Source organism: Mus caroli, unplaced genomic scaffold (genome assembly GCF_978045245.1).
Source record: "Mus caroli unplaced genomic scaffold, Mus_caroli_1 scaffold_1, whole genome shotgun sequence".
NCBI lineage: Eukaryota > Metazoa > Chordata > Mammalia > Rodentia > Muridae > Mus > Mus caroli.
The window spans coordinates 167,918,330-167,945,993 of NW_028227256.1; the positions used below are offsets into that span (position 1 = coordinate 167,918,330).

The following is a 27,664-nucleotide window of genomic DNA, read 5'->3' on the forward strand; positions in this document are numbered from 1 at the left end:
AGAGATCAGTTGATCGGACAACCTGGATTCTGAAGCCCCTTTTGGTAGCCATGGAGAGGATCTAATCTTGATTTGGTCTTAGAAAGTTACCTTTCTCATATGTATGTAAGTACCCATCTCGAGTTCAAAACTATACAAAAATCCAAAGCAAACCCCGGCTGCACACAGGTGGGTTGCTGTTGTCCCTGAGAGCCTCGTAGTTTAGTTATCTACACAAATGAAATAATCCCTCTGCCATGACTTCGGGGTTCCCATAAGGAGAATAATCAGGAAATCACTTAACAGAATCCTGTGTGTGTGTGTGTGTGTGTGTGTGTGTGCCCAAGGTTTCATGCACGTTAGTCAAGGCCCTACCACTGACCTTTTACAGCTTCCACAAGTAGCTCTGACCTTGTCATATCTATACACTGTCTATGTGTCTGTCTTCTCATTCTCCAAAGGCTCACTGAATTGTTCCCCCAAGCAAAAGCCAATTAGATCTCTCTAGAACTATAAAATATAGCTTGCAAAATTACAGTAGTTTAGCAATCTGCAGCTGCTATTTAAAACTTGTTTTAGAATGACTGAAAATTTCCTAGCTTCTTGTTCAAAGCTTATCTTTGATTATGCCATCAAAAATATTTTTTCTTTCTGTTTATTTTTGAGATAGGTTCTCACCCTAGCTTAGGTTGCCACTGAACTCACAACGCAGGCTAGGCTGGCTTCAGATTTGAATGCATAGCCCTCTCCTTTCCTGTCTTGGCCTCCTCAGTGCTGGGATTATAAACATAACGGCTGCCCACCTGAAATTATCTTCTTTGAAAACAGACACTCCTCACATTATGAACAATGTCTTTGGATAGGAAGAACATCATTCATTTATCATACAATCCCTAGGCAAGAGTCACGTGACCTGCCTGTTCCGGGGTGGGCTTTCAGTTCTGAGGCCTACCCAGTGTGATCAGGCAGTCCACTGTTTCCCATTCAAGGGCTTTCAGCCTGGAATGCTCTAACAAAAGCCACAACTGCTAGAGTTAGTATTTGATTAAAACTGCATTTTCTATATAGGAGGTATTGTTTCAAGCTAGTTTGTTTTTTGGTTTTTTTTAAGGCTTGTGAACTACGCTAGAAAACTGAGACGTGCTTGGGTCAGATTTATAACCTTGGAAGTTAGTCATTATTAGCCTTAATGTATATCTTTTTTTTTTCCCTCTTGCAAACAGAAAATTAACTTTTGGTTATTTTGTTATTCTGTTTACAATTGCTATGAGCAAAATACCTGACAGAAATGGAGGAGGAAGGGTTTCTTTATGAAGGGTCATGGTTTCAACAGAGCATAGTGGGCAGGGCCTGGTGGACAGAGTGTATTTGAGCAACATGTCTCACGTCATGGCAGAGCAAGAGGCAGAGAGAGGGTGGAGACTGCTGATATACTCCGCTGGCTCTCTCCTTTCACCCTTCTGGTAATCTGGGCTCAGCTCATGGGACGGTGCTGCCCACCTTGTGGGTGGGTTTTCCCCAGCAATTAATCCTCTCTGGAAATTCCCTTACAGGCATACCTACCAATCTCCTAGATAAATTTAAGCCCAGTCAAGCTGGCAGTAAAGATTAACCAGTTCACAGTCATGTCCTGGAGCATGAAATAGGAGAAGTGAATCTGAATGCGCAAAGTGTCTAATAAATATTGACTATCTGCATAAAGCACATGTATACTGGGCACACATACAAAGTCATGAAGCTAAGTGTGAAAGTCATAGTTAAAGAGAGACTTAAGGTCTGAAATTCTGCCTACACAGAGGACAGAGCCTCTGAATTCATCCCTACAACTTTACCCCTGGCATTAAACACTCTGAGAAGCTACTGGTTCACATAGATCCACACCTACATTAATTGTAAAATATCTTTTTGAATTAATAATCACTACCAAGATTTTCATCCAGGTAATGGGTTCTCCTTAGAGTATTTATATAGCTATTAGCTATGCGATATTGCTAAAATCTGCAACAAAACTCTTCCCCGAGGTATTTAGACCTGACTTTGAAGTTGGATTATTGACGGTTTACAGTGCTACTTTAAGTAGGAATGGCTCACATATAGGCTTATATATTTGAATACTTAGTCACTAGGGAATGGCGCTACTTGACAGGAATTAGGAGATGTGGCCTTGTTGAAAGAGGTGTGTCACTAGGTGTGGGTTTGGGGTTTCAGAAGCTCAAGCCAGGCCCAGGGCTCTTTCTCTTCCTGCTGCCAATGAATCCAGATGCAGAGATATCACTTACTCTCCAGCACCATGTCTGCCTGCAAGCCACCATGCTCCCTGCCATGAAGACAATAGAGCCCAAGTAAATGCGTTCCTTTATAACCGCTGCCATGGGGGATGTCTTTGGTTGGCCAGCTGCCGGGGACCACGTGGCTATCCAGGGGCTGTGCATAACTGGCCCCATTCCTCCCTGGATTCGGTACTCTGGAGAGCAGTACACAAAGGACACAACATGAAGTCTGGGAAGATGGCTCAGCAGTTAAAGCGTTTATGCTGTGGGCAAAATGGGTGGACGTGGAATTCCCAGAACCCACATTAATGATGGGTGGGTGTGGCAGCTCACCTGTAATTCCAACCATAAAAGGCAGAGACAAGGGATCCCCAGAGCAAAGCTGGCTAACCAGACTAGCTATGCTAGCAAGCTCTGGGATTGACTGGTTGAGAGACCCTTCTCAAAGACTAAGATGGAAGAGTTATTGACAAAGTCTTCATATCAGCCTTAGGCCTTGACACATGGACGCACACATGCACACCAGCTCTGTACAATGCCCCCCTACGCCCACACCCACGCACACCACACATGTACAAAAGAGGGGTACACTCCTCGAAGGTAAAGTGGGGGGAGATAACTGCATTTTAAAAACTGAATAGTTGCTATTATAGTGACAACCGTCAGGGGGTCCAGTGTTGCCCTTAAAACAAAAGCTCAATAGTTCTAAGTGTGGTTCCAGGCAAGCAGCAATTGTACCCAGGAACACATCAGAAATGCAGCCCCATAGCTGACACAGACCTAGTCAGAACCCAAGAGCAGGGCACAGCAACTGTATTTTAGAAAGCTGAGCTGATTCTGTTGTGTGTTCTGGGAACTGCCGAATTCAACACATAATCTCTAGTTGGAGCTCCTGATGTCCCTTAAGATGTTTCCACTTTTCCCTGTAAATTTATGATCCAGATGATAACTTTTTGTGCCAGTGTCCCTCCTAAACCAAAGGAAACTATAGCTCAGTTTCATGAGCTGTTGAATCTGAGAACATTGAGCATCTGAACTCTGAAGGGTGTCTGCCACCCACTGACAGGCTCTCACAAAGGGCCTACATTATACTACCATGGCATTCCACTTGCTCCTCATAAACATACAACTATGGTCAAAATAACATCACTTGATTAAAGTTATCCAATCTGATAAAACACAGGATTAGCATATAAATCTCCCAACTGTTTTTTGTTGAACCAGGTTATTTCTGCAATATCATGCACATTTTCTACAATTTATACAATTTTTTTTACAATTCTATAATTTAAAACTTACATTCTAGTACTGTCAATTTCGTTCCTTACCAAAATTAAATATATACGTTTTTTTCCCCCTTTGTGCCATTTATTTATGGCACATGTGGTGCATGCCTGTATATACACATGCATCAAGTGACAGCCTGTGGGGTCAGATTTCCTTCCATCCTATGATCTCCAGCCCTGGAAATCATTTACTTCATGTCATGTGTGTATGTGTGTGAGTACATGTAAGTACACACTTATCCCTGCTGTCCACAGAGGCCAGGAGAGGGCACCACAAACCCTGCAACTGGAGTTATTCAGTTAGGAGCCGTCTCGTGGGTGCTGGGAACCAAATCTGTGTCCTCTAAAAGAGTAGCAAATGCTAACCACTGCACCAGATGTCCAGTCCTGGGAAATTTTTAATGTGAATTAAACCTGGGCCTCATGCATGCTGAGAAAAATTGTTATTTTTTAATTTCTTTGTTCTTATTTGATGTGCATTGCTGTTTTGCCTGCATGTATCTGTGTGCCGGTGTTAGATCCTCTGGAACTAGAGTCAGACAGTTGTGAGCCACCATGTGAGTGCTGGGAACCGAACCCAGGTCTTACAGAAGAGCAGCCAGTGCACTAAATCCCTGAGCCTCTCCAGCCTGGGAAAAGTTATTAATGGTAGCTTGTAATAAAGACTAAAGCGTAAAATACACTTACTTATTAGATGAGCTTGAATATTTATACTGTTAGAGACATATGAAGTAAAATTAGGGCAGTGATGCACACCTGTAATCCCAGCCCATGGGAGGTAGAGGCCGGAGGATCGAGACCAGCCTCAGCTGCATAGTGAGTTGAAGGGCAGTTGAGCTACCTGAAATGCTAGCTCGTTAAAAGAAGGAAAAGAACTAAGAGAGCACTTCTTTTCTTTGTAAGCTTTATTTTATCACTCTTATCCACCACACATCAGGAAGCTATCAACAGTGCATCGCATGGCGAGTCAGTTTACAATGAAACTCAACAAGGCAATTGTGTTTACAGAGAAGTTTTCAGCAAAAGTACGCAATGCAGCTCGCTGAAACACAGTGCTCACACTTTATAGGGAGGTGGAAATAAAGTCCTCTGCTATTCAGCAAGAAAATAGACATCTGAAAGACTGATAATGAAATCAGAAATTTAGGGATTTGAAAAAGAACATCTTGGTACTAAAACACATCTATCTACATTTATAGTCCCACTTAGTTCAAACAAACAAACAAACAACATAAAAAAACAAACAAACCAATAATCAATCACACACAAGCAGCAAAACACCACAAAAACCAGAATCATAGCATCAGGAACTTTAGGAAATGCGAAGAGCAACACGCGACTGAAAGCCCAGGTAGAGACGTTACAGACAACACTCACTGTGCATGGAAGTGTGCACTCACTGCACACTGAAGTGTTCCTGCAGTTCAAGGTGAAGGTGAACCAACAGGAGGCAACTGCCCTTACAGCGGGCTTTGGTTTAGGTGATCTTTCACATGTTGCTTAAACCAGACCTATGCTCAAAACAGAAAGTTCATGTCTCCAAAGAAAAACAGTAGTAGCTTTTGATATTCACAACCAACCACTCCAATGCTGACATAGTCTAGAGACCAGAAACTATTAAAATGTACTGAGCATAAATTTCTAAGAGTGACAAAAAGATCAAAAAGATGGAGCCCTTTTTAGGATGGGGAAAAGGCCTTCTACCCTAGATTTGACACTACCTAAGGAATGTTAGAGTATTTTAAGATTTTTCAAAAAGAGCTAAGAATGAAAACTAAACTGTGCTGGAAATGTGACAGCTTTGTATTCTTCTGGCTCACAGAAGTGCAGACTGAAGTTTTCTATTCTCGGACAGACACTGCTCACACTCCTTTTCACAAGGTGCCGCAACTGCATCAGTACACACGGATGTCGCCACCCCACGTGCAACAGGAGGACAGAGGTGGCTGACCCCAGTTTCTCTCTGAGACTTGATTCACAAGAACAGTAGTGAACACCAAATACACAAGGGAATTAAAATACTTCCTAAAAAAATCAAGAGAAACTGAATATGGGTACTTAATCTGGCCGGCCTCATAAACCCTGACAACAGTCTTTTGGGGAAACGAGGATGAGGAATGTATGAGAAAGGCAATGTTTTTAATCTACAGGTAAAAAGTTTAGATTCTTAGACCATGACCTCTATGTGGAAGATTCCGGACACCAGTAAGGGAGCCATTTTTCCTCCTCTCTGCTCATGTCCATCTCTGTCTTCCCTGTTCATATCTCTGACAGCCTTCTGATGACCCACCTAATCGAGTAACACAGCTGAAAGAATTCAAGTCACTGAGGAGCGTCTGAGTCAACATGCGCACAATGTGTCTGCATGCTGTCTGATATCAGGAATAGTAAGAGGGGCTGACAGAGCAAAGGGAGGGGAGTCTGACCAAGGATCTTAAAGAATGGCTAGAACCTGCTCACTGATCAACAGGAGCTGAAGGTGGCAGTAGCTGCTGCTTATACAAGGTTCTCAGTAAGAAACAAACAAAAAAGTAACAATTCCAGTCTTCTTCAAGAATGCTTGCTTTGCTTTATCAGAGAAGTGGAGCAGGATCAGCCGTCTTTTTGTACAACAGAGATGAATGACCTCGTAAAGCAAGTAAAGTGTGCCTGCCTTGCCACTAAACACTAAGAACTCAGTTCACAAAGCACACTCAGCCTTCAAAAGAGCCACCAATTTTTCTTGGCATTATCATGACTGCTACCAGTCTAGCACTCCGGCCATTCTTTAGTGAGGTTCCCATGAACTCCAGCAAACACAGCTACCATGACTATGACTCTCTGAAAGGCACAAATACAGCACGTTTAAAACAATCACTCCCATAAGCGGCACAAGAATCAGGGAAAGCGCTGAGCTATAGACAATGAGCAGTTATCAGGACAACAAAAGGTGTGTAAACTTGTGTGTTAGTCTTACATCCTGAAAAACACCTATGACCATCTATAGAACAGCTTCCTAACAGAGCTGGGCAAGATGGTGCACATATGTGACAAGCAGCACTTGGGAGGCTGAAGCAGGAAGATCCTGAGCTGGGGGCTTGTCTAGGCTACACTGCAAAACCCTGTCTCCAAAAACTTTCTATCCTAAATGCTCCCTGGCTAGTACATATTTCTTTTGACAGCTCATTTCTCCTATAAAGTCATAGCAAAAATACTCTAAGTTGTTTACCTTCTTAAATACCTAGTACCTGCCAATTGCTTGTCATAGTGTGAAGCAATAGTCATTGGTGAACAAAATCTGGGGAAGGTGGCAAAGATAAAAATCATGATCCATTCTACGGTATAAGGTAGAGAAAGGATCAAAATTCACTCTTTAAAAAATGGGGACACTCTAAAAACTAAAATATCCAAGCTTCTCCACGATTAAGAATCTAAAATCTAGTTCCAGGACAGACAAGGCTACACAGAGAACCCCTGTCTCGAACACCCAACCTCCCAAGAATATAAAATCTAAACATACCAGGTGAGCTCCACACAACAGCCTCAACAAGAGCAGTGTGTATTTGAGGAGACAGGCAACGACAAGTGAAGAGTGCCAAGCCCTAGGCAAAGAAAAGTAACTTGCCGAGCACCTCAAGAAATCGGGATTCTGTTGAACTAGAAGTGACCAAGGACGGGTGTGTAAGTGTCCACGACTTACAAGAAAGAGAGAGCTGGATCAGTAAGTGCTGAAGAAAGAACCTGATAAATGAAACTAGATCCCAGAATCAGATGCGACAGATAACTGGCCTTTCCATCCACATGCAATTCTGAAATGAGTCAAACTGGGATCGTTTTATACTTTTTTTTTTTAAAGTATGCCAAGAAAATTCTGGACTCACATGAATCAATCCAAGTTATTCCAAGAAAAAGGCGACAGTGCAGTCATCCCCTGGAGCTTTCGGCCAGATGAGGTTTAATATTTGACTTGCCCAGAACTTTAGCTAGCTACACATCCAACTGATGGAAAGTCACGATCTGTACCCTAACCCGAATAAAGAGCCCAGCCCGTACCCCTTGGGTGAGAGTCTAGGTAAAGTGCACGGTCACCAGTGTGTCCCCATCCACTGTACTGCTATCATTCCCACCAGGTAGGCACGATGATGCTCATTTTCAGCAACTGTTGAAAATAAAATTGCCTAATAAACTGGAGGGAGAACTAGCAAGAATGATGCCAAGTTGTCAGCCACCTGCCACATTCAGAAGAGCCATAAAGCAGCATGATCCTCAGCCTGCTTCTAAGTTATCCTCTAACGGGTGCCTTACCTGAGGGAAAGTCTAGAGCACTAAGACAGAAGGGCGCCTTATGCCCCTAGTACTTGTGCACCTTTCTCTGGGTGGCAGCACAGTGGCTGGCAGGTTAGCATATCTCAGCACCCTTCAGCAGCTACATAACCACGAGAAGGCCACACTCCCCTCAATTAAAACAGAGACAGACGGATGAGTAGAACTATGTTAGCCATTCGATTCTAAAAGCAGCCATAAATTTAGATCAGTTTAGCAGCCAGGAAGAGTTCCCAAAGGGAGACGCTGTGCCAATGGTCACAAAGGAAGAAGAGTATCCAGTCATACTAAATGCAGACTTCTGGTGAAATGCAGGCAGTACCTTTCTGGGGTGCCCAACTCTATTATTCTCTTCCAACTACAGAATTATAGTTTTGAGAATGGCTACAAGTCTCCTCCAAATACTTCTAAAGAACCCCAAATTTTCCCTCAGGCAATCGCTTTCTGTGCCTTATCAGGGACAAAATGTGCAGTGTATAGCAGTACCTTGGAAGAATAAAGACGAACCTAAGAAGGCAAGAGAGAAGGAAGGAAGCACAAATCTTAACATAGGGAGAGAAAAACTACCTGAGATAAAATTTGCCCCCAAAGACAGGGACTAAGTAACATGAGTTCTCGCTTCTTTACCCCTTAGTAAGAGAATTCTAGGATTTTAATAATTTCAAGGAATTAAAATCCCTGTGCATATATTTATTGTGAAAATTGCATCTTCTGTAGTATTATTTGGTCCCAGTTTAAGAAAGATATTAAAATGAAAGTCCTGATAGTATCAGAGGAGGAGGAATCTGCAGCTGTCCTCTTTGGTAAAATGGGCTAAGAGCTATCACACAATGGTTTAAATCATAGTAGGTTATCTTTTGTCTTCAAGTCTGTGACTTCAATATAAATTATTTAATTCAATGATCTCAAAGTAATTATTCGGGCTCACTCATTTACTTCTTCAGCTCCCTTAAAATCTGGCTAGCATCGTCTGTAACAAGTCTACAGTGTCAACCCTACACATGTGCATAGCTACACCTGCATGGATGAGGTTCACAGGACGCTGTGAGTACAGCAGTGTTAGCAGCATACTGCACGATAAAGCTTGGCAGCCTACCTGCAGTTTATTTGCAAGGATCTCTTTTTTATGAGATATGGGAACATGTGCTAACCATACTTGCCCCTCAGAAGAATTCACTTGTATCTTGTGGTCATCAGTAGAAACGTAGAGACCTGCCACTAATGACCACAGAAGCAGCTCTCATGTAAATATTTATGTCTTAGGAAAGCTTAGTTAGGACTTCACAGTCCTGATTCTATGTTCTTCAAGTTTGACCTGAAAACCAACCACGCAATGAACCCCTGAAAAAGCCTTCTTCCCAAGACACTCATCAGGGACCACGAGAGACGAGCAGAGGTAACTCAGCAGCAAATCCCCTTACACCGAACGTAACTTCCCAAGCGGGAGCTCGGGACAATTTGATTATACTGACAAATGTTGGGCAGTAAATGTCTAAACAGGGTAAAATAACTCAACCTCTACAATGCAAGTTTTAATGGAGTTTTGGGAACTTGAACAGCATGGACAAGAGACTATATAAGCAGGCCACAGCAGGGAAAGAAAGAAGCACTCTTTCCTAGGAAAATAAATAAGTAGCACTTTCATTCAGGTACGGAACTAGGAGAAACTCTGTCACAAGTGCACAATTTGTGGGTTATCTTGGATAATCAGTGCTTTACAAAAGTTTCCTAAGTTTACACCTTTCAAGGTAAACTACTAGAGAGCAGGAAGAACCCCCACTCATGTCCCCTCAAGCCACAGTCCGTCTGTGTCCACAAACTCGTGACCACAGGCATCCTCTATCACGGACACACAAGACTGCTATTGTTCTTTTAGAAACTGAATTTTCTTCCTTTCTACTTCAACCTTATAATACATCAACCTTTCTTTTCCCTTACAGTCAAAAGCCGATGGCTCGGGACACTGCCCTCAGGCTGCAGACAGAGGCGATGGGGAAAGGAGGAAGGTGGCAGGGCAGCAGGGCAGCTGGGGGAGGAGGGTCTGTGATGAGCTGCCTTCTCTGCACTGTTCTCTTTTCCCGTCACTATGCATCTAACTTTTATCTGATCCACTTCAATTTCCCATTACAGCAGAAAGAATCACATCTGGAAAAACTTTACAATTATCACAAGAGGTTCAGTACAAAAGAGATGAGCCAATCTTGGGTCTACAGTAGAGCAGAGAACAGGGTAACTTACACTCTGAAGAGCTGCGTGGAACCCTGGTCTAGACTCCACTTTGTTCTGCACTTTACAGTAATGAACTCTCTTGTCATTTACATTCTATCTGTCAGACCAACTTTCAAGAAACCTATAGCCCAAGTCTCTCAGGTGTGAAACCGGTAGGAAGAAATGGTTATAGACTGTGTTAGCTCACAAGACTCACACTGTAAAACACACTGACTCAGATTCTCTATAGTCTTTCACACCTGCACACCCACTCAAGCATACACACTATACATAAAAATTGTGCAAGATCAAGCATCAGCTTTCTATTTTAAAAGCCTTAATAGTAATTTTAAAAACATTGATAGGCTCACTGCAGTTTCTTCGGAGGAATATTAAGTCCTACAGTACTCCTTTAGAAAAATTCACAACTCATTGTTAAGAACACGGTAGGTAACTGCTGCTTGACAATGACTTAACATTATTAGAGCATCCAGTGCCAGCTAGAATAACAAGGAGATACACCTGACAATACAAACAAATATTCTGTGATGTCACCAACCCTAACAAATTTGTTAATAGTATTTACTATGACACACAACTCACCTTTGCTTCATTGTCACATGAAATGACATCTTTTTAGGTTACATAATGAACAGCAGCACCTGCCCTACTGCACAAATAAAGGGTGGCCACATGGGTGCTCTAACCCCCTCAATGTATAGCTGAGAGGTCGGGTCCTACTCAGTGCCATGTTTGCAATGCAGTCACTGTCTGGGCAATGGCTGCACATTAGTAGGATTAAATAAATGTACAAGGTACCCTTTAAAATGGGTAAAGGGGTGCTCCTGCATTCAGCTGTGGAATATAATAATCCAAGAAATGGAAGAGGAGAAACAGGAAATAGTCCTTAGGTTACTGATTAAAGCAAGGTTTGATAAAGATATCCCCTCTTGTAGGCACTCAGCGGGTAGAATGTAGCCACAACAAACTTCCCGTCAAACATCCTCCCAGTCAGCAACTTCTGAGCAGCTTTGGAATCACCAGCGTTCGCGTACTCAACGAAGACCTGAGGAGGTTAGAGAAGACAACGTCATTCACCACATAACTTCAGAGTTACATCAGCGCTTTACCAACTTTAATGGAGACCTAGCCACAGGCCACATACCAATATCAATCAAAGACCATGGAAGACACTGGTCGCCTAAGATTATAATAGATTTGAACATTCATACGGCCTGGTGTTTTTACTGTGCTTCAGTGTATTACATCTGCCAACAGTATTCAGGGCAGTAATATCCCAGGTTTGTAGCCCAGAAACATCAGACTACATCACACAGCCTAGGAGTTTTGTAGGTTTTATCATGTAAGTTTAAGTGTGCTGTTTATCAGTTTACGTGATATTAAATGCATGACTGTGTATCAGCTGAGGATTTTGTTAAAACACAAATTTTTCTTAAGTCCAAAGTACACCTTAATATCTAAATTCTTTTTAAAATTCAGAGAGAGAGAGAGAGAGAGAGAGCGAAAGAGCGAGAGAGAGAGAGAGAGAGAGAAAGAGAGAGATTGTTTGAGTATGTTGTGTAGGTCAGAGAACAACTCTCAGACATCAGCTCTCTCCTGCCACCTTGTGGGACCCTGCAATTGAACTGAGCCCATACATAAGGCCTGCTCACAATTGCCTCTTCCCACACAGGCCTCTACCCTGAGCCATCCTACCTGCCTGTATCTGCTTCATATTCCTTAACTAACTCTGAAGGCAATGCTGATGATCCACTGGGCACACTTTATAGCAGTAGGTTTAAAAACCCTTCCTTAAAACAGTTCCATTCACCATATTCTTAAGAGTTGTCAAAGATCAGTTAGGTGAGAAAGCATCTGCGTTTACATGAAGCTCACATAGGAATGTGGATGAGGAGCCCACAGAGCAACTGTAACACTACTCCATAGGAAGCTACACCTGTAGGACATGAAAGGGGTAGGTCTGAGCAAGGAAGGCTACTGAAAACGATTGTACAAGCTGAAATGAAGATGTTCAACACTGGTGATTTCCCTTCCCAGAGGTAGAGACGAGGCCATAGTATCATTAAGTTCTCTTTGCTGTCCTAAAGCAAAAAGGCAGGGGAGGGGGTGGTTCCTGATGACTGTTCTTGGTTATCCCACATATTAGAAAACCAAGTACACTAAGAGCTGCCTCTCTGCTTAACCAGGCCCCTTATTCCTCATGTCAAGAATTCACCTGTGCTCAGGTGTCCAGAGACTTTTAAAGGGAATGTGAAAATGGATCCTAAAAAAAAAAAAAAAAAAAATCACCCCTTAGCTCCTAACCTTTCAGTTTCTAGTTTCAGCGAGGCCCACATCACCCAAGCTGACCTTGACTTATGCAGCTGAGGATCTCTTGAGCTCCTCATTTTTCTGCCTCTGCCTCTCAAATGCTGGAGTGACAGGCATGTGAACCCTAATTCTTATACACATTTTCTTTTACATGTTTTCCTCAAATTAATCTTCCTACAAATCCAAGCACATTCCCAGTTCTCAACTAGCCTTTCAGAAAAAAAAAAAAAAAGCCAAATTTTCTCCATGAGCTATAAAAGAAAAATTTCTAATAGAGTTCCAGGTGCATGTGTACACACAGGTGCCCGTGCCCGTGTGTCTGTCTGCATATACACACATAAGCGCATGTGCAGTTCAGGCTAGAGGTTGAGGGCTGGAGTCTTCCTCACTCACTTTTCCACCTTATTTTTAAAGACAAGAGTTTTTCAATGACCCAGAGCTCACCATTAGCTAGACTGGATGTCCAACAGGCCCCAGAGTCTCCTGACCCCACCTCCTCAGCACTAGAGTACAGGTGCATGACAAGACACTTGGCTTTTTACATTGATACCGGTATTTAAATGGGTCTTCATGCTTGTACAGCAAGAACTTTCCCATCTGTGCCATATCTCCAGCCATTTCATTAATATACCAAGTCCTACGTGACCTACGCCTTGGTCATTCCATCTTATACAAGTATTCTGTTAAGCATGATGGGGAACATATAACCTAAGGAATTAGACCTCTGATGGAATTTTCTGAGCGTATACACACACACACACACACACACTAATTTTTTCCCTTCCTTATAACTATTTCTAAGCTATGCACTATTCTTGAAGACAACGTGATGATTATCCAGTGATAAAACATGCCTTGATTTTAATCTATAAAAGAGGCTGGAGAGACCTCTCACTGGTTTAAGTGCTTGCCCTACAACTGTGAGGCCTGGAGACTAGATCCCAAGAACCCATGTAAAATGACAGGCAGGCAGAGCAACTTGTCTGAACTCTAGCCTCTGAAGGCAGAGGCAGGGGAGCCCTAGAACAAGCCAGCTCAAGACTAGCCATATTGGCAAGCTCTGGGTTAACTGAGACCCTGTCTCAGTAAGTAAAGAGGAAGGGCAATTGGGAATGATTCCCAACATTGGCCTCAGGAATCCACATGTACACACACACACAAAAATGAAAATTCGATATAGTGATACTTGTCATCCGTTCTGAAGCCTCATCTCTAAAATGAGTCATTAAATGGAAATAAAAGCATTTCCAAATGGCCCAAACTGTAGTCTTCTCAGGTTGTTTGAATGGAATTATATAGGGAAAATGCTATCAATAAAGTGACATATAACTTTGTTAGAGGATATGTATGTCCTATAAGGTAGTTGCAATCTTTACTAGTCAACACTATCTTCCAATATGGAAGTTAACACATTAATGACCATTTTTATCTTCTCTCTTGTCTTTGTCATAAAATAAGAAGTATATGCTGAGGGTGGGGGAAAAAAAGTATATGCTGGCTATAGGCAGCTTTCAACAACATACCTTTTTACTCAGTACAAAAAGGTTACAATATGATGTCATGAATAACAAATCTACTTCTGATTTTTATATATCAATTATTCCCAAATAAACACAACAAAGCCCAATATATAGACATGTCATTTGCAAAACCCATGTCACATCTCTTCGACTGCTACACAAATGACCTGCAGCTCTACCACAATGCACACTAGACAAGAAAATTATTTTACTTTACAACTTACCATAAAAAGTAATTATCCATTATATCTTATTAACTTTCTTTGCTTTTATAACTTGTATTATAAGATATAAGTCTCTTTCTGTTTCTCTTTTTATTTAATTATTTCTTTTATTTTTGGTGATGTTGGAAATGAAACCCTGGGCCAGACAACTGAGCCCCAGTCTCAAGTTTCCCCTTTCTAGAACTTGTTTGGACATGCTTCTATGCCTGCCTGCCTCCCTTCCTGCAGCCTGGATAGAGCTGGGGGTACGGGAACCTGCTACCAGCCCTGAACTTATTCCCAGGACCCACATGGTAGAAAGAGGGAAAAGATCTACACACACACACACACACACTTAAACTTTTTAGTAAAGACTGGCTTTACACACACACACACAAATACACAAACACCATGGTATACAGACACGCACACAAACAATAAAAATGTGATGAAAATTCTAATACAAAATGGCTTTACCGACTAAGTAATAAATAGATTGGAAAATTTTCTTGAAATGGCAAATTTTCTCATACTAATAAAGACTTTTTTCATATCAGCTCCGACTGGACACTTCCCTCCTGAAAATGCTGCCATTTTTCTGGTCTGGGTCTGTTTCACTTGCTCACTGGGTTTAGTGCTGAATCAGATGGCACAAATGCTGACTTCAAATGTTCTTCCAGTGCCCTAGCCGGGTATATCTTGATCTGTGACCTACTCTCCCTAGTGCAGGACACATCTCACCTGCTCTCCTTCCTCACCGTGTGCTGGCCAAACCACCTTCCCGAAGTCTGTCTGGAATACTAAGGGACTTGGGAACTGGTGGGATTTGCCATCCGTTTTATCTGAATTCTCTTACTGCCTTCATATCCTGCCTCAGATGTAACCTTCCCAGAATGCCCTTTCCTACCCCCCCCCCTAAGGGCAGTCCACCTTGCCCTCACTCTCCTAAAGGCAGTCCACCTTGCCCTCACACTCTCCTAAGGGCAGTCCACCCTGCCCTCACTCTCCTAAGGGCAGTCTACCTCGCCCTCACACTCTCCTAAGGGCAGTCCACCCTGCCCTCACACTCTCCTAAGGGCAGTCCACCTCGCCCTCACACTCTCCTAAGGGCAGTCCACCCTGCCCTCACACTCTCCTAAGGGCAGTCCACCTCGCCCTCACACTCTCCTAAGGGCAGTCCACCCTGCCCTCACACTCTCCTAAGGGCAGTCCACCCTGCCCTCACACTCTCCTAAGGGCAGTCTACCTCGCCCTCACACTCTCCTAAGGGCAGTCCACCCTGCCCTCACACTCTCCTAAGGGCAGTCCACCTCGCCCTCACACTCTCCTAAGGGCAGTCCACCCTGCCCTCACACTCTCCTAAGGGCAGTCTACCTCGCCCTCACACTCTCCTAAGGGCAGTCCACCCTGCCCTCACACTCTCCTAAGGGCAGTCCACCTCGCCCTCACACTCTCCTAAGGGCAGTCCACCCTGCCCTCACACTCTCCTAAGGGCAGTCCACCTCGCCCTCACACTCTCCTAAGGGCAGTCCACCCTGCCCTCACACTCTCCTAAGGGCAGTCCACCTCGCCCTCACACTTTCAAAGCAACACCACTTCCTCAGTCTACCTTTCTCACTTGCACTTATCTCCTTTTTAAAAAATTTGCTTTGATCACTTTTCTGTGCCAAGTGCTTAGAACATAGTAAAATACTGGCTAGCAGGCAAAACATCAAGGATGTATCTAGCATGCTCCTGACAATGAATAAGGTAACTGTTAATGCTAGCAGATTAGCAGTATTAGACTAAATAAATGCTCTCCAGGTCTTTTAGTTGTCACTAGTTTCTGTAACTCTGAGCACAATCAGCAGGTATGGTGGCATGTGCCTGTAGTCCTAGTCCTCGGGAAGCTGGAACCCAGGACTGGTAAAGTACATAACTGGAAGTGACTGCAGTCCTCCAGTGGGAGCCCTGCATCTCCAGCACAGCATCTCCAATGGGAGACAGGTAATAAGGACCACGGTGCAGAGGTTCGGGCTGCCTCTGTAGTTTACTCCCCAGGGCAGTTCCCTCAGTGGAGTGACATGGCTCAAATGTTAACAGTGAGGAGAAGAGAAACCTGAAATGATATTGTTTCTCCAAAAGTAAAAATAATATAGATGAAGCATTTTCTTGTCCTCTTTGCCATGTAATTGATTAGAGAAAGTTTCTAATAAGAATGCTGTGAGCAGTCTTTACCCAGACAACTTACAGAGGAGTCAGGACTGTCACAGGCTAGTCACACTGAGACACAACTCAGGCACAAAAGTCTCCATCCAGGGTAAGTGCTTTCTGTCTTTAAAAGATCACTAATCATTTCTACTGCATCAGAACCAAACCCAACAGGTTTTCTAAGTTTACTTAATTAGAACAAAGTGAACCAAATAGTTCTTGAATTGAATCTAACTGAAATTAACACACAATTCACTTGGTACCACTGTTTACAGTGGCTCAAAAGTAGATTAGTCTTTTTTTATAATAAAATCTAAAACCTCACATAAGCTGTGGAACGTTTAGAAAGGTAGAGAGGTAAGAAGGCAATGATGACCTACACTGCAAAAGTCCCGTGTGCACCCGTCCACAGAGCCCAGCTCAGACAAGACTTTAATTTCATAATCTCCAAATAATTCTGCAATTATAAACAAATTTGCTTACTTGTCCTCTGCCAGGATTTTCCTTTGGAACAAGCAGAGAAACCACTGGTCCATATTTCTGACACTCTTCTTTCACATCTTCTACAACATCTGGTTATAAAATCACACAGTAGGTAATTATTACTTGAGAATTCAGTGGCACATAGCTAAGCAATGAAGTTATTTTCCTTACCTTAGGAAATAAAACAAGAATATAAATTCAATGCACTAACAAATCTATTGAATAGTCTACATTTAACATTCACGTACATTACAGTTAAATAGTTCCAACTTAAAACATCTTCCCAGCTTTGTTCTGTTCCTGCTCTTGAAGGCAACCAGCACTGTGAAGTTCCTCTGTAGCCTGCCAGTGTGATCAGTGGATACAAGCAAATGCATTTTATGTATCTCAAGTAAAAAGTTCAACTTTAATTTTCTTTTTCGTTTTTCGAGACAGGGTTTCTCTGTGTAGCCCTGGCTGTCCTGGAACTCACTCTCTAGACCAGGCTGGCCTCGAACTCAGAAATCTGCCTGCCTCTGCCTCAAGTGCTGGGATTAAAGAAATGCGCCACCACTGCCCGGCTAACTTTAATATTTCTTAAGTGTCTCTTTCTAGTTTTGTATACTTAAATGTGTGTATGTATGTGTATACACACACACACACACACATATATATATATTTATTTATTATATGCTTATGAGTGTTTTGCCAGAGAGCGCATAGGACACTTTGGAACTGGAGTTACAAGACCATTAGGAGCTGCCATGTGGGTGCTGATCCATTTCTCTGGACAACTGCCCAGATTATTAAATGAAATTGGCTCATTGGTTTTATGGCTGTATACTTTTAGGATGGTTTACAATGTTCAAGAAATTACCCAGTGTCTCCTATCAGAAAACTTCCTATTTCAAAACTTTTTGATATTATACACAATATTGTTAACATCTCATTTATTGAGTATGTCTCAGAGCTGATGTACACTTTTTCAAGTAATGTCATCCAAAATTTGTTTTCCTATTCCCCATAATATTTACTGTTTAAGTGCCAGGCCACAAAGGCATAGCAATTTGGTTTGAACTGATGTAGTTTGATTTCTTCCACCTTAAATGTTTATTGGGTGACCACTATGCATTCTTTCAAAGATGCTACTATATTCCAGTGTTACTAGCTTGTGAACAAGATCCAATTCTTAATCCGAGAAATCAAGCACATTAGGTATGTGCACACTGGTCACTGTTACAACTTTAACCAACTGTTTTCCTACAGAAAAGATACAATCATTCCAAACTCCTGTTCTCTGAACATGTCATACGTTCTACTTGATGGTACTTCTTGCTACCCACTTAACTTTTAGATAACTAATTACTGAACTCAGAGGTAAGCTCTGCTGTGAAAGCCTGCACTCACTCAGGCCAGGCTGAGCACCCGTTCTGTGTCATCGCATGCCTATGTCTCTCTTGCGTTAAAAACAAGAAATAATCCCACACGAAACAGTGAATGTATCCTGAATGACAAAGCTGTGACAAGCAAAAAGGAGAGGTAAGGAGCAGAAATGGCAGCAAGAGAAGGGACAGAAAAGAGATCAGAGTCAGAAGCGTAGGCGTAAATCTCTGTGGATTTGTTGGGTCAGAGTCCAAATGACTGATAAATCAAAAAGCGTGAGTATTTAGCACATCACAGAGTTCAATGGTGAGGAGCTTTGAATACGTTTGGCTCAGGGAGTGGCACCATTAGGTGGTGTGGCCTTGTGGAGGTGGGTCATTGTAACTGAACGCCGTCCTTTATGTCTTGGTCATGGTATCTCTTCACAGCAGTAAAACCCTACCTAAAACAAATGGTATTTTTAAATTTTTTTTATTTAGAAAACTATAGAAGAAGCCTAGGAATCAAGTGTATATGGCACAAACACTAGTCGCAGGCTGTGTGTAAGAGAGAAACACTACAGTCTAACTTGGGCAGCACTAACCTTCATATTCATCTTCATTTTCCAGATAATCATCATCCAGCACATTGAGGAGCCTGAGCACTGGAGTCGGAAGCATCACCAGATCTTCAATATGAGGGGCTGTGGAAGTTCACGACACATGCGTCAGTGTGATTCCCCACACAGTGATAAACTGATCAAACTGGAGCCGGAGAATATACACAGTTACTGCCAAATGACCAAGGGGGGAAATAATGACAGATACAACTTACCAAAAGGAATGCTAAAGAATGGGCTGCACAATGCCATCTCAGCAGGGATTCTTCTGCCTGGGTCATCATGAAGCATGCTAAAACACAACAGCATCATTATGATTACTGCCAGATCTTCTGAGAGTGAAACTATCAGAAAAAAAGGCTCAGTGTTCATGTCCGTACTACTTCTATTAGCATGGACTGCAGAATCATCCCCTGTGGAGCATACAAAGGCCACCTGAGCAACAATGAAATAAAACATGAGACCTTTCTGACACAGCATCATGCTATATGACAGTTATATGTCTCTAACTATAATGAGACATCAGACATATGCACACACTGCAACAATGTTTATGGTAGCATGATTCTGCTGTGGCTTTTTCAAGACAGGGTTTCTGGGTGTAGCCCTGGATGTAGTGAACTCACTCTGTAGACCAGGGTGGCCTCAGACTCAGAGAGATCCACCAGCCTCTGCCTCCTGAGTGCCAGAGTTAAAGGTGTGTACTACCAACACCCAGATTATGGTAGCACAATTTAAAAACAGAAACAAATAAAAAATAAAAACCAGAAGATCGTGGTAGGATAAATGAATCTTGCCAAATTTCCTTAATCTTAAAGCAATTTTATGGAAAATGCTACAGGTAACACCAGAAACAGACTACTGATGATAGTAATGTCATACAGTATGGGCATTCGTTTATAAGAAGGTAGGGAATAAACAAGTGTGCAGCTAGTAAATGAGAGAAAATAAGGTAGGAAGCAAACAAAATAAAAGCCAAACAGATTTTAAACAACAGATGAAACTACGGGGACTACTGCACACACCAAGTAAATAAAAGCAAGCCTCTGGGAAAACTAAAGAGCTAGAGTAACCCAGAAATTAAGACTTCCTGAAGTAACCAGCCCAATCTCCTATCCACAGAAAATCCCAGTGTGAAAAAATCGAATTTAAATGATCCAAAAGGGAGAAGATAATGGAGAAAGACAAAAAGACAGACAAAAGGAGAGAGAGGGAGACTGATGGGAGAAAGGGAGTATAACAAAACAAAGAGGAAACAAGGAAGAAGAGCCGGATTGCAGGAGGGAAAAACAAAATACCTTCCCCACTCCTTTGCTGCTCTGAGACAATGCCTTACAAGCAGCTCAATGTATCCTCAGATATGGCTCTTCTGCCTCAGCCTCCAAAGCAGCAGGCATAAAGACATGTGTCATCATGCCTGGCTCTCTTTAACATCACATAAAAACAGCAAAAGATAACACTATGTCATTAAAAGGTTGTCTCAATTACTCTGTTTTGTTTGAAACAAGGTCTCTCTTTGTAGACCAGGCTGGCCTTGAACTCGCAGAGATCCTTCTACCACTGTACTAGAGGGCTGGGATTAAAGGTGTGACCCACCTCACCTGGCTAAAATTCCTATCTCTGAAGGAATTAAAGCTATATAACTAGGCAAATCAGTAATAGTAATAGAAATAAATTAAAGAAAAAAACCTTTAGCTTGTAGAGGTCTGCAAAGCAAGTTATACTATGTCTATCATACCTTTTGATAAGGTCTCTGAGGTGATAGGCTGGAATTGCGGCATTCACCACTGCTTTACTGGCAAATATATGATCAATAATAGCAGAACTGTTTGCCTAGAAGGAGAAATGTTTTCCTTAGGTTACTCGACTGAGCTTGCATTTACTACGCAGTAGCCAAATGTAACACGAGTAACATTCAACACCTCTTTCAAAAACTTATCATCTTAATTGGAAGAGACGGCGAGTCATGAATTTCTAGAGGCACCAATACAGCCTGGCACTAAGAACATGTCCTAAATGAACAGGTAAAATGCAAAGGTCACACTGAGAGGTGGTTTTATGAATGAATGTAATGGTGGGTCGCAGTGCCTGGTGATAAGTCTTTTTGGTTTTCAGGAAAATAAACTATCATTGAGAAAAGGAGGACAAATGAGAATGCTGCCTTTGCTACACTCTTCACATCGCCATTTATAGGTACTAGCCCTCTGTCCTTCAGTGCTGTGGTGATTCCTCTCACCGTCAGTGCAGAACCACTGAGGACACTGCTAAGATGCACCTCTTTGGTTTGCCTGCTAAGACATTTCCAGAGAATATTCACAGAAGGGGGAAGGCCTACACACACCATGTAGATGGCACCCTGTCATGGGCTTGGGGAGAGAATAAAGAGAAAAGGGTGACAGCCAACCAAGCACAAGAATGGCCTCTCTCTGCTTCCTGGCCATGCCCTCCCTGCCAGCACAGACCAATGCCTTTAAAGATGTGATCCAAAATAAATATTTCCACCAGATACAAAAACGTAACTAACACTATGCAACAAGGTACTATGCTAACTCAGAATGCAGAGCTGTGCACATAACTACAAAGATCAGATACCTACCATCACTAGACTCCACGGGTTGATTCCCATGGGCCACAAACTACTTTTAAAAATTGTGTAACATTTCTTCTTAGCCTTAGTAATCTTATATTACATCAGCAGTCTTCTTATTCTGCAGGAAGCAAATGGTCTGACAAACGCAAATAACTTAGGAGGAGGTGAGGGTGAAGCACCGCTGGACTTAAGAGTGCCCGCCTGGCAATCTGCGTGAGGTGATCACACAGATTATGACACCTTACCTGCAGACAGCTGTGTGAGATGCCATTAGCATAGGTCACACCTCCAAATTCCATACGCATTTGAGTGTGACCTACTTCTGCTGTACTCTGGGCCAAGTAGATACTATCCAAAGGGTCTAATACACTCAAAGCTAATTTAATGATTCATCTATATTCAGATTAACACTAAAGAAAAAAAAATACTTAGCTTGTGAGCTATTTGAAATATCACTACTAGAAAAAAAGTGACACTGGTTTTATGCCCATAGCAGGACATTTTTGGGCCAAAACTAAACATAAGGCAATCCCATCAAAGAGGAGATATATTCCTTCCAAGGATTGCTAAACTGTAAATCAATGACTGGAATTTACACAAATCAAACTGTACTGCTCACCTATTTACTAGATGTTTATTATTAAAATATTTATTTTCAAATACTTATTGTTTAAAACCAGATGCAGTGATAACGTCAAAGTACTATATATCAAACCTCAAGCATAAAGAATACTGAGACCATCACAATAATAAACCCTCATTATACATTTTAAAAACTAATTATGGTTAATTCCTAACATAGAGAGAGACATACAAAGAGTTCACTCCAACACCAGGGGTTTGAAACTTAGGAGCCATGCTCCCCCACAAGCAACAAAAGCAGTAGCCACTATACCATAGTCATGTGCGCCAGTGCAGAATGTTTAACAGCTAGGAAATATTAATTAATGCAAAGTGCCATGGAACTTTGGGAATCTTCTAAGGTTGGAATAGAACTGATCATCCAGCATGTGACCCGAAACAAGCTATATTATACAACTGTGCCTCTAGCTTTCACTTGTTAAACAAAAGCAGCCAATATCCACTCTTCCTGCGTAGGAATTGTTCAGACACTTTAACAAGGTTATGCATTAAAGCACTTTTTGGGATCGTGCATGCAAACATTTGAGCAAATGCTTACTACATCCCAAGACCTAGATTAACAGCTGGGAGGATGCAATGTCATCAATGGATTTGATGCTGTAGACATGAGTAGAGGTACTGAAGGTACTATAAATACATACAGGAAGGAGAAGATGCAATCAGACTCCCTGACACGCCGTCATCCCCAAAAATTATCATTATAAAGCAAATATTCCTAAACTGATTAAAAGCTGCAAAGCAAAACTGTCCCGCAGTTTACCTTCCATTCCTGAGATCTGACTGTATGTTTCAGTTTCATTCCTGAGAACATTTCCAGTAAAATGATTCCGAGGCTCCACAGATCAACAGCTGAGGTACATTCTGTATCACTCTGCAGGCCGGCCTGGGCCAAGCAGTTCTGCAGCTCTGCTTCAGGAGCGCGATACCCGTCGGTCTGAATATACTTTACGTCCTACAGAAGATGAACAAACATCACAGCTGATAAGAAGTGTCTCGCTTGCCGGGCGGTGGTAGCACACGCCTTTAATCCCAGCACTTGGGAGGCAGAGGCAGGCAGATTTCTGAGTTCGAGGCCAGCCTGGTCTACAGAGTGAGTTCCAGGACAGCCAGGTCTATACAGAAAAACCCTGTCTCGAAAAGCCAAAAAAAAAAAAAAAAAAAAAAAAAAAAAAAAAAAAAGTGTCTCACTTTCCATCCATCCATGGATTCTTCAGTGGTACAGAAGGTCACTGACAAATGCCATGAGTCTGAGTCCTTATCTACCATAATTCCTCAGTTCCTTAACTGGACAGTTAGCACAGGAAAGCTGGACACGTTCCATACAGTTGCTCAAAAAGAAGTCTTTTTTTTTTTTTTAGATAACTTCTTTCCTATTATACACTGACAAGAAAGATACTCTCCAAAAACCTAATAAATCATAGAGAAAGGAGGACTTGGCTGGACGGTCACATCCACCATCAGCCATGAATAAGAGTTCCATCACCGAAGAAACAGAAACAGCGACCCAGCAACTCACCAAATGCTGACAGGGCCTGAGGAGCTTTATGTGGGCTAAGTACGCTTAGTAATTTCTGAGCTTTCTTGAGCCTCACTAACTCTTACCTGACCTAAATTTATGTCCTTCTTTCACACGGCACCACTGAAATTCTTTTAATTTGCTACATTAGCAACACTTTGGTACTAGGGAACTACACTGTCAGTCCCTAAATTACCATTGGATTTTTTTTGTTTTTTTTTTGTTTTGTTTTTGGAGACAGGATTTCTCTGTATAGCCCTGGCTGTCCTGGAACTCACTCTGTAGACCAGGTTAGCCTTGAACTCAGAAATCCACCTGCCTCTGCCTCCCAAGTGCTGGGATTAAAGGCGCGTGCCACCACCGCCCGGCTTAAAGTACCACTGTTATTAAAAATATTTGGCTTGGACCACTAGGTTTTAAACCACAATGGAGAATACAAGGTATTTCTTACCTGATTGCCTTCTTTGAAGCTGAGTCCAAAGTCAATAAGCTTAAAGCACTCATTCTCCGCACTCCACAGGATGTTTCGTGGTTTGAGGTCTGCATGGACGTAGCCCTCATGGTGAAGAAAAGCAAGGGCCTCCAGAACATCTCGGGCACAGTGCTGTATCATCCACATGGAACAGCCCTGGTGACTGGAATATAAAAGCAATTCCGAAACACTGACATCCAGGAGTTCAAGCAGCAGACAGCGTGATGGCACGTTGGGAGAGAAATGTATGGTAAATACTCCATATAAAGTCACTAGAAGAAGAAAAAATTACAATGCTTAAAAAGATCAAATTCATCATTACTTACTACCCGCTATATGAATTTGAGATAAAGAGGATTTTATCTCCATGTGTGCACACATACATGCACATGCAAGGCAGCTGTTATAGTAAAAAACTAAGACTCCCTCTAGTTCAGCGGTTCTCAACCTTCCGAATGCTGCAACCCCTTACGACAGTGCCTCAGTGACCCCAACCATACAGTATTTTTATTACTTCATGTTTATAATTTTGCTAGTTATGAATCGTAATGTAAATATCTGATATGCAGGATATCTGATATGCTTTCAACCACTATGAAAGGGTCACTCAACCCCATAAGGGGTCTTGACTCACAGGCTGAGAACCGCTGCTCTAGGCAGATTTAGCACTGCCTCCTCCCTTAAGAGTTAATCCAGTTGGGTGGGTCAATGATCTGTCTAACGGCCTAAATGCTAAGAGAGGTAAGAGTCCTCTTAGTCTGTGCTTTTCTCAAACACTTTCTGTTAAGCTCCTCTTCAGGCCTTTTGGCTGCCTGACCACTCCCCACTTCCCCTCCACACATGGCTGCCCTCCATGTTGCTTACCACAAGGGGCATGGCTTTTTCTGTAGTTTATTTTCCCCTCCTCAGTTACTGAGATTTATAGCTTGCTTGCCCTGGGGTTTTTCTTTTAAAGTCTAATGAAAAACTCCTCAAGCGTTACCCCAGTGTCATTTGGCCACCGAGGCAGTACGCACCCAAATCACTGGAAACCCTGGGAACAGAACGCGGGTCCTGTGCAAGAACAGCAAAGGCTCTCTAGCCACTGAGACTCACCCACACAACCCCACCCCATAGATAAGAATCACAATGATAAGCAAGAAACTTCCACTATTTTTCCAGTGAGTGAGCATTATCTTTGGACAGCCGGGTTAAATAAAATAAAGTATGGCAATATATGTCACAATGATTCAACCTGTGTTTCACCAAGAACTCAACACTCAGTGGTGTGTGAATTCATATGCCCTTAAGGTCTCAAGATAAAATTACTTTAAAAACCTACAATATTAAGTAACCCTTAAGAGCAAATTGAAGGTTGCCTGATCCAAAACAGCATTCTATGCTCATATATATATGTATGTATATATGTGTGTGTACATATGTATATATATATATATATATATATATATACACACATATACATATATGTGTATATACATATAGATATAAATATGTATATACACACATATATATATGTATATGTATGCACACACACACACATATGTATACATCAATTACAAATAATATTCTAATGTAATCATGCAAGAGATTCAACAAGTACTGAGGCATGAAAAGAACGTTCCTGTCAAACACCAAAGCTATAGTGATATACCGCTTAGTAAGATTAAGGAAAAAAAGAAAAACACACTAGCATTAGGACATTCTTCTGTCAATGGAGTATTATAAATAAATAAATAAATAAACACTTTCTTCAAGCTACACATGGGTTCTATTTGCCAAGATCTATGGCGCTTCTTTACTAACCAAAGTTATAACCGCTTACAAGCTCTCTGCCTGTACGTGGATTAACAACGAGGACTGCTTCCATATATCAGTGGCCCAAACAAGCTTACATTCTAAATCTCTGAGTCATGAAAGTCTTACTGAAGCAAATGCCGTGCTCTTAAATATCACACTTCCATTAACTTCTAGGTAACACTGGGTTCCCTCTCCCAAATTCACACGAAGTATGTATTTTTTTTTTTCCGTTGTCAGTAGTATGTCATTAGATGTCAATGATGGCACTGGATGCCCTAGAATATTTTCCATTTGGAAAAGATGCAAAATTTTCCACTCAAGACATGACAACCTGGCAAACTCATGCCTTTCACTTTCTAACTACCGGATGAAAACCTAAGCAAACCGGACTTTACTAAGCATTTGCTATGTAATAATCACTCCCACCGTATACCTCAGACAGCTGCAAAGGAAAGGTGGACTGAAAAGGGACCTGCATCGCGTGACAACTAGTGAGGCCCGATGCTCTCCTCCCACCTACAGGACCAAAGGCCGGGGGCCAGGCGGAGGACGCTTATGCTTGGCTCGGGACATGAGCAGGACATGGGGGACAGCCACAATTACCGATGTTCCTGTGACCCTGCAACTGCTCCAGCGCCGCCCTCTCTTTGCGGAAACCATACTCCGCGGCCGAGGCCGCAGCCCCGGTGGTTCCCGGAGGCAGGAACTGCTTGAGGGCGCCGGGGGGCGAGCCCGGGGTGCCGCAGCACCGCACCCGGTATACCGAGGCCGAGGAGCCGCTGCCTAGGCGGCTCTGGACCTGCCACAGCCGCCCGAAGGCCTCCAGGAAGCGCGGCGGCTCGGCGCCCCACGCGCAGCCGGACCCCGCCATGGTGCGGGCTGGGCCGAGGACACGCGAGCCGACACGACGCGCCAGGCAGGCCCGCGGCGCCCGCCGTCACATCCCCGCCCGGACCCGCCGCTCCGCAGGGAGGGGCCTGCAGCGCCCGGACCGACTCCCCGGACCTCAGGCCGCCATGACACCGGAAGCCGGAGTACACTCGGACCCAGCAGCCGGAAGTGGGGGAAAGCCAATCCTAGAGGTTGAAGGAGGCGGGCCTAAGAGGGGCGGGGCCTCCAGGGGGAAAATTGTTTAACACAAAACGACTGAGATATTAAACTTAATTATTAGAGATGGAGTGTAGCACAGTATTAAAGTGCTTGCCTTGCATGGGCAAGGAAGGCCCTGGCTCCAGCAACATATATGATTATTGATTTTTTTGTTTTATTTATCTTTAAAGAGTGATTATATTTGTATTTATATGTTTGTGTATTTGTGCCTCATGTGTGCAAGAAGTCTGAAGAAGGTGTAATATCCTTTGGTGCTGAAGTTACAGGAGATTGTGAGCTGCCGGGTTTGGGTGATGGGAACCAAAGTCCTGTCCTGGGAAAGATCAGTATACCCTCATAGCCACTGAACTGTCTGTCTCTTGAGCAGCTATCTTATTTTCTATTACCTATTGTTTCAAGCTCAAAGGTACGTGCTTTCACATCTTCCTGATATCCATCATTACTACCTCCCTTTCTAAAAATAACCCCGATTTTCTTTGGAACAGTAATATACACAAAAGAAATACCTGGCCTCTCTCAGAAGTGGCTGTGACCACGCCCTCTCTCTAGTCAATAAGATCTTCCTGCATAACTAATAAGGATTTATTGGAAGATCTAACTTGACTCACTTAGATGTTGTGTTTTCTTCCCTGTTACTTCCTATCTCCTGCTTAAGAAAATAAGCGTAAAGCTAAAGACAGATTAGTCAGGGGCTAGAGAAATGGCTTAGCAGCTAAGAGCACTGACTGCTCTTCCAGATCAGGGTTCAATTCCCAGCATCCACATGGCAACTCACGAGTGTCTATAACTCAAGTCCCAGAGCATC

The 27,664-nt window shown here is 42.6% G+C and overlaps 1 protein-coding gene across 1 annotated transcript; it reads right to left on the reverse strand.

Annotated features, from left to right (window-relative positions):
* Positions 1-4,422: 4,422 nt before the first annotated feature.
* Uhmk1 (U2AF homology motif kinase 1) lies at positions 4,423-26,791 on the reverse strand. The gene is made up of 8 exons (XM_021157900.3): positions 26,353-26,791; positions 23,932-24,224; positions 22,725-22,916; positions 20,471-20,565; positions 18,948-19,024; positions 18,718-18,816; positions 16,773-16,861; positions 4,423-11,111 (listed from the first exon to the last, which is right to left on the reverse strand). Exons 1-8 carry the CDS (start codon positions 26,618-26,620, stop codon positions 10,965-10,967), a joined length of 1,260 nt encoding a protein of 419 aa, XP_021013559.1. The 5' UTR covers positions 26,621-26,791; the 3' UTR covers positions 4,423-10,964.
* Positions 26,792-27,664: the final 873 nt, after the last annotated feature.

Bases quoted from the DNA above. Each gene is read 5' to 3' on its own strand.
- Uhmk1 (XM_021157900.3), bottom strand. From the start codon at position 26,620: ATGGCGGGGTCCGGCTGCGCGTGGGGCGCCGAGCCGCCGCGCTTCCTG. The intron at 19,025-20,470 runs GTATGATAGACA...GTTGTGTTTTAG, and splicing joins CTCAGAGACCTTATCAAAAG to CATGCTTCATGATGACCCAG. The intron at 18,817-18,947 runs GTAAGTTGTATC...GAACTTCCACAG, and splicing joins ATTCTTTAGCATTCCTTTTG to CCCCTCATATTGAAGATCTG.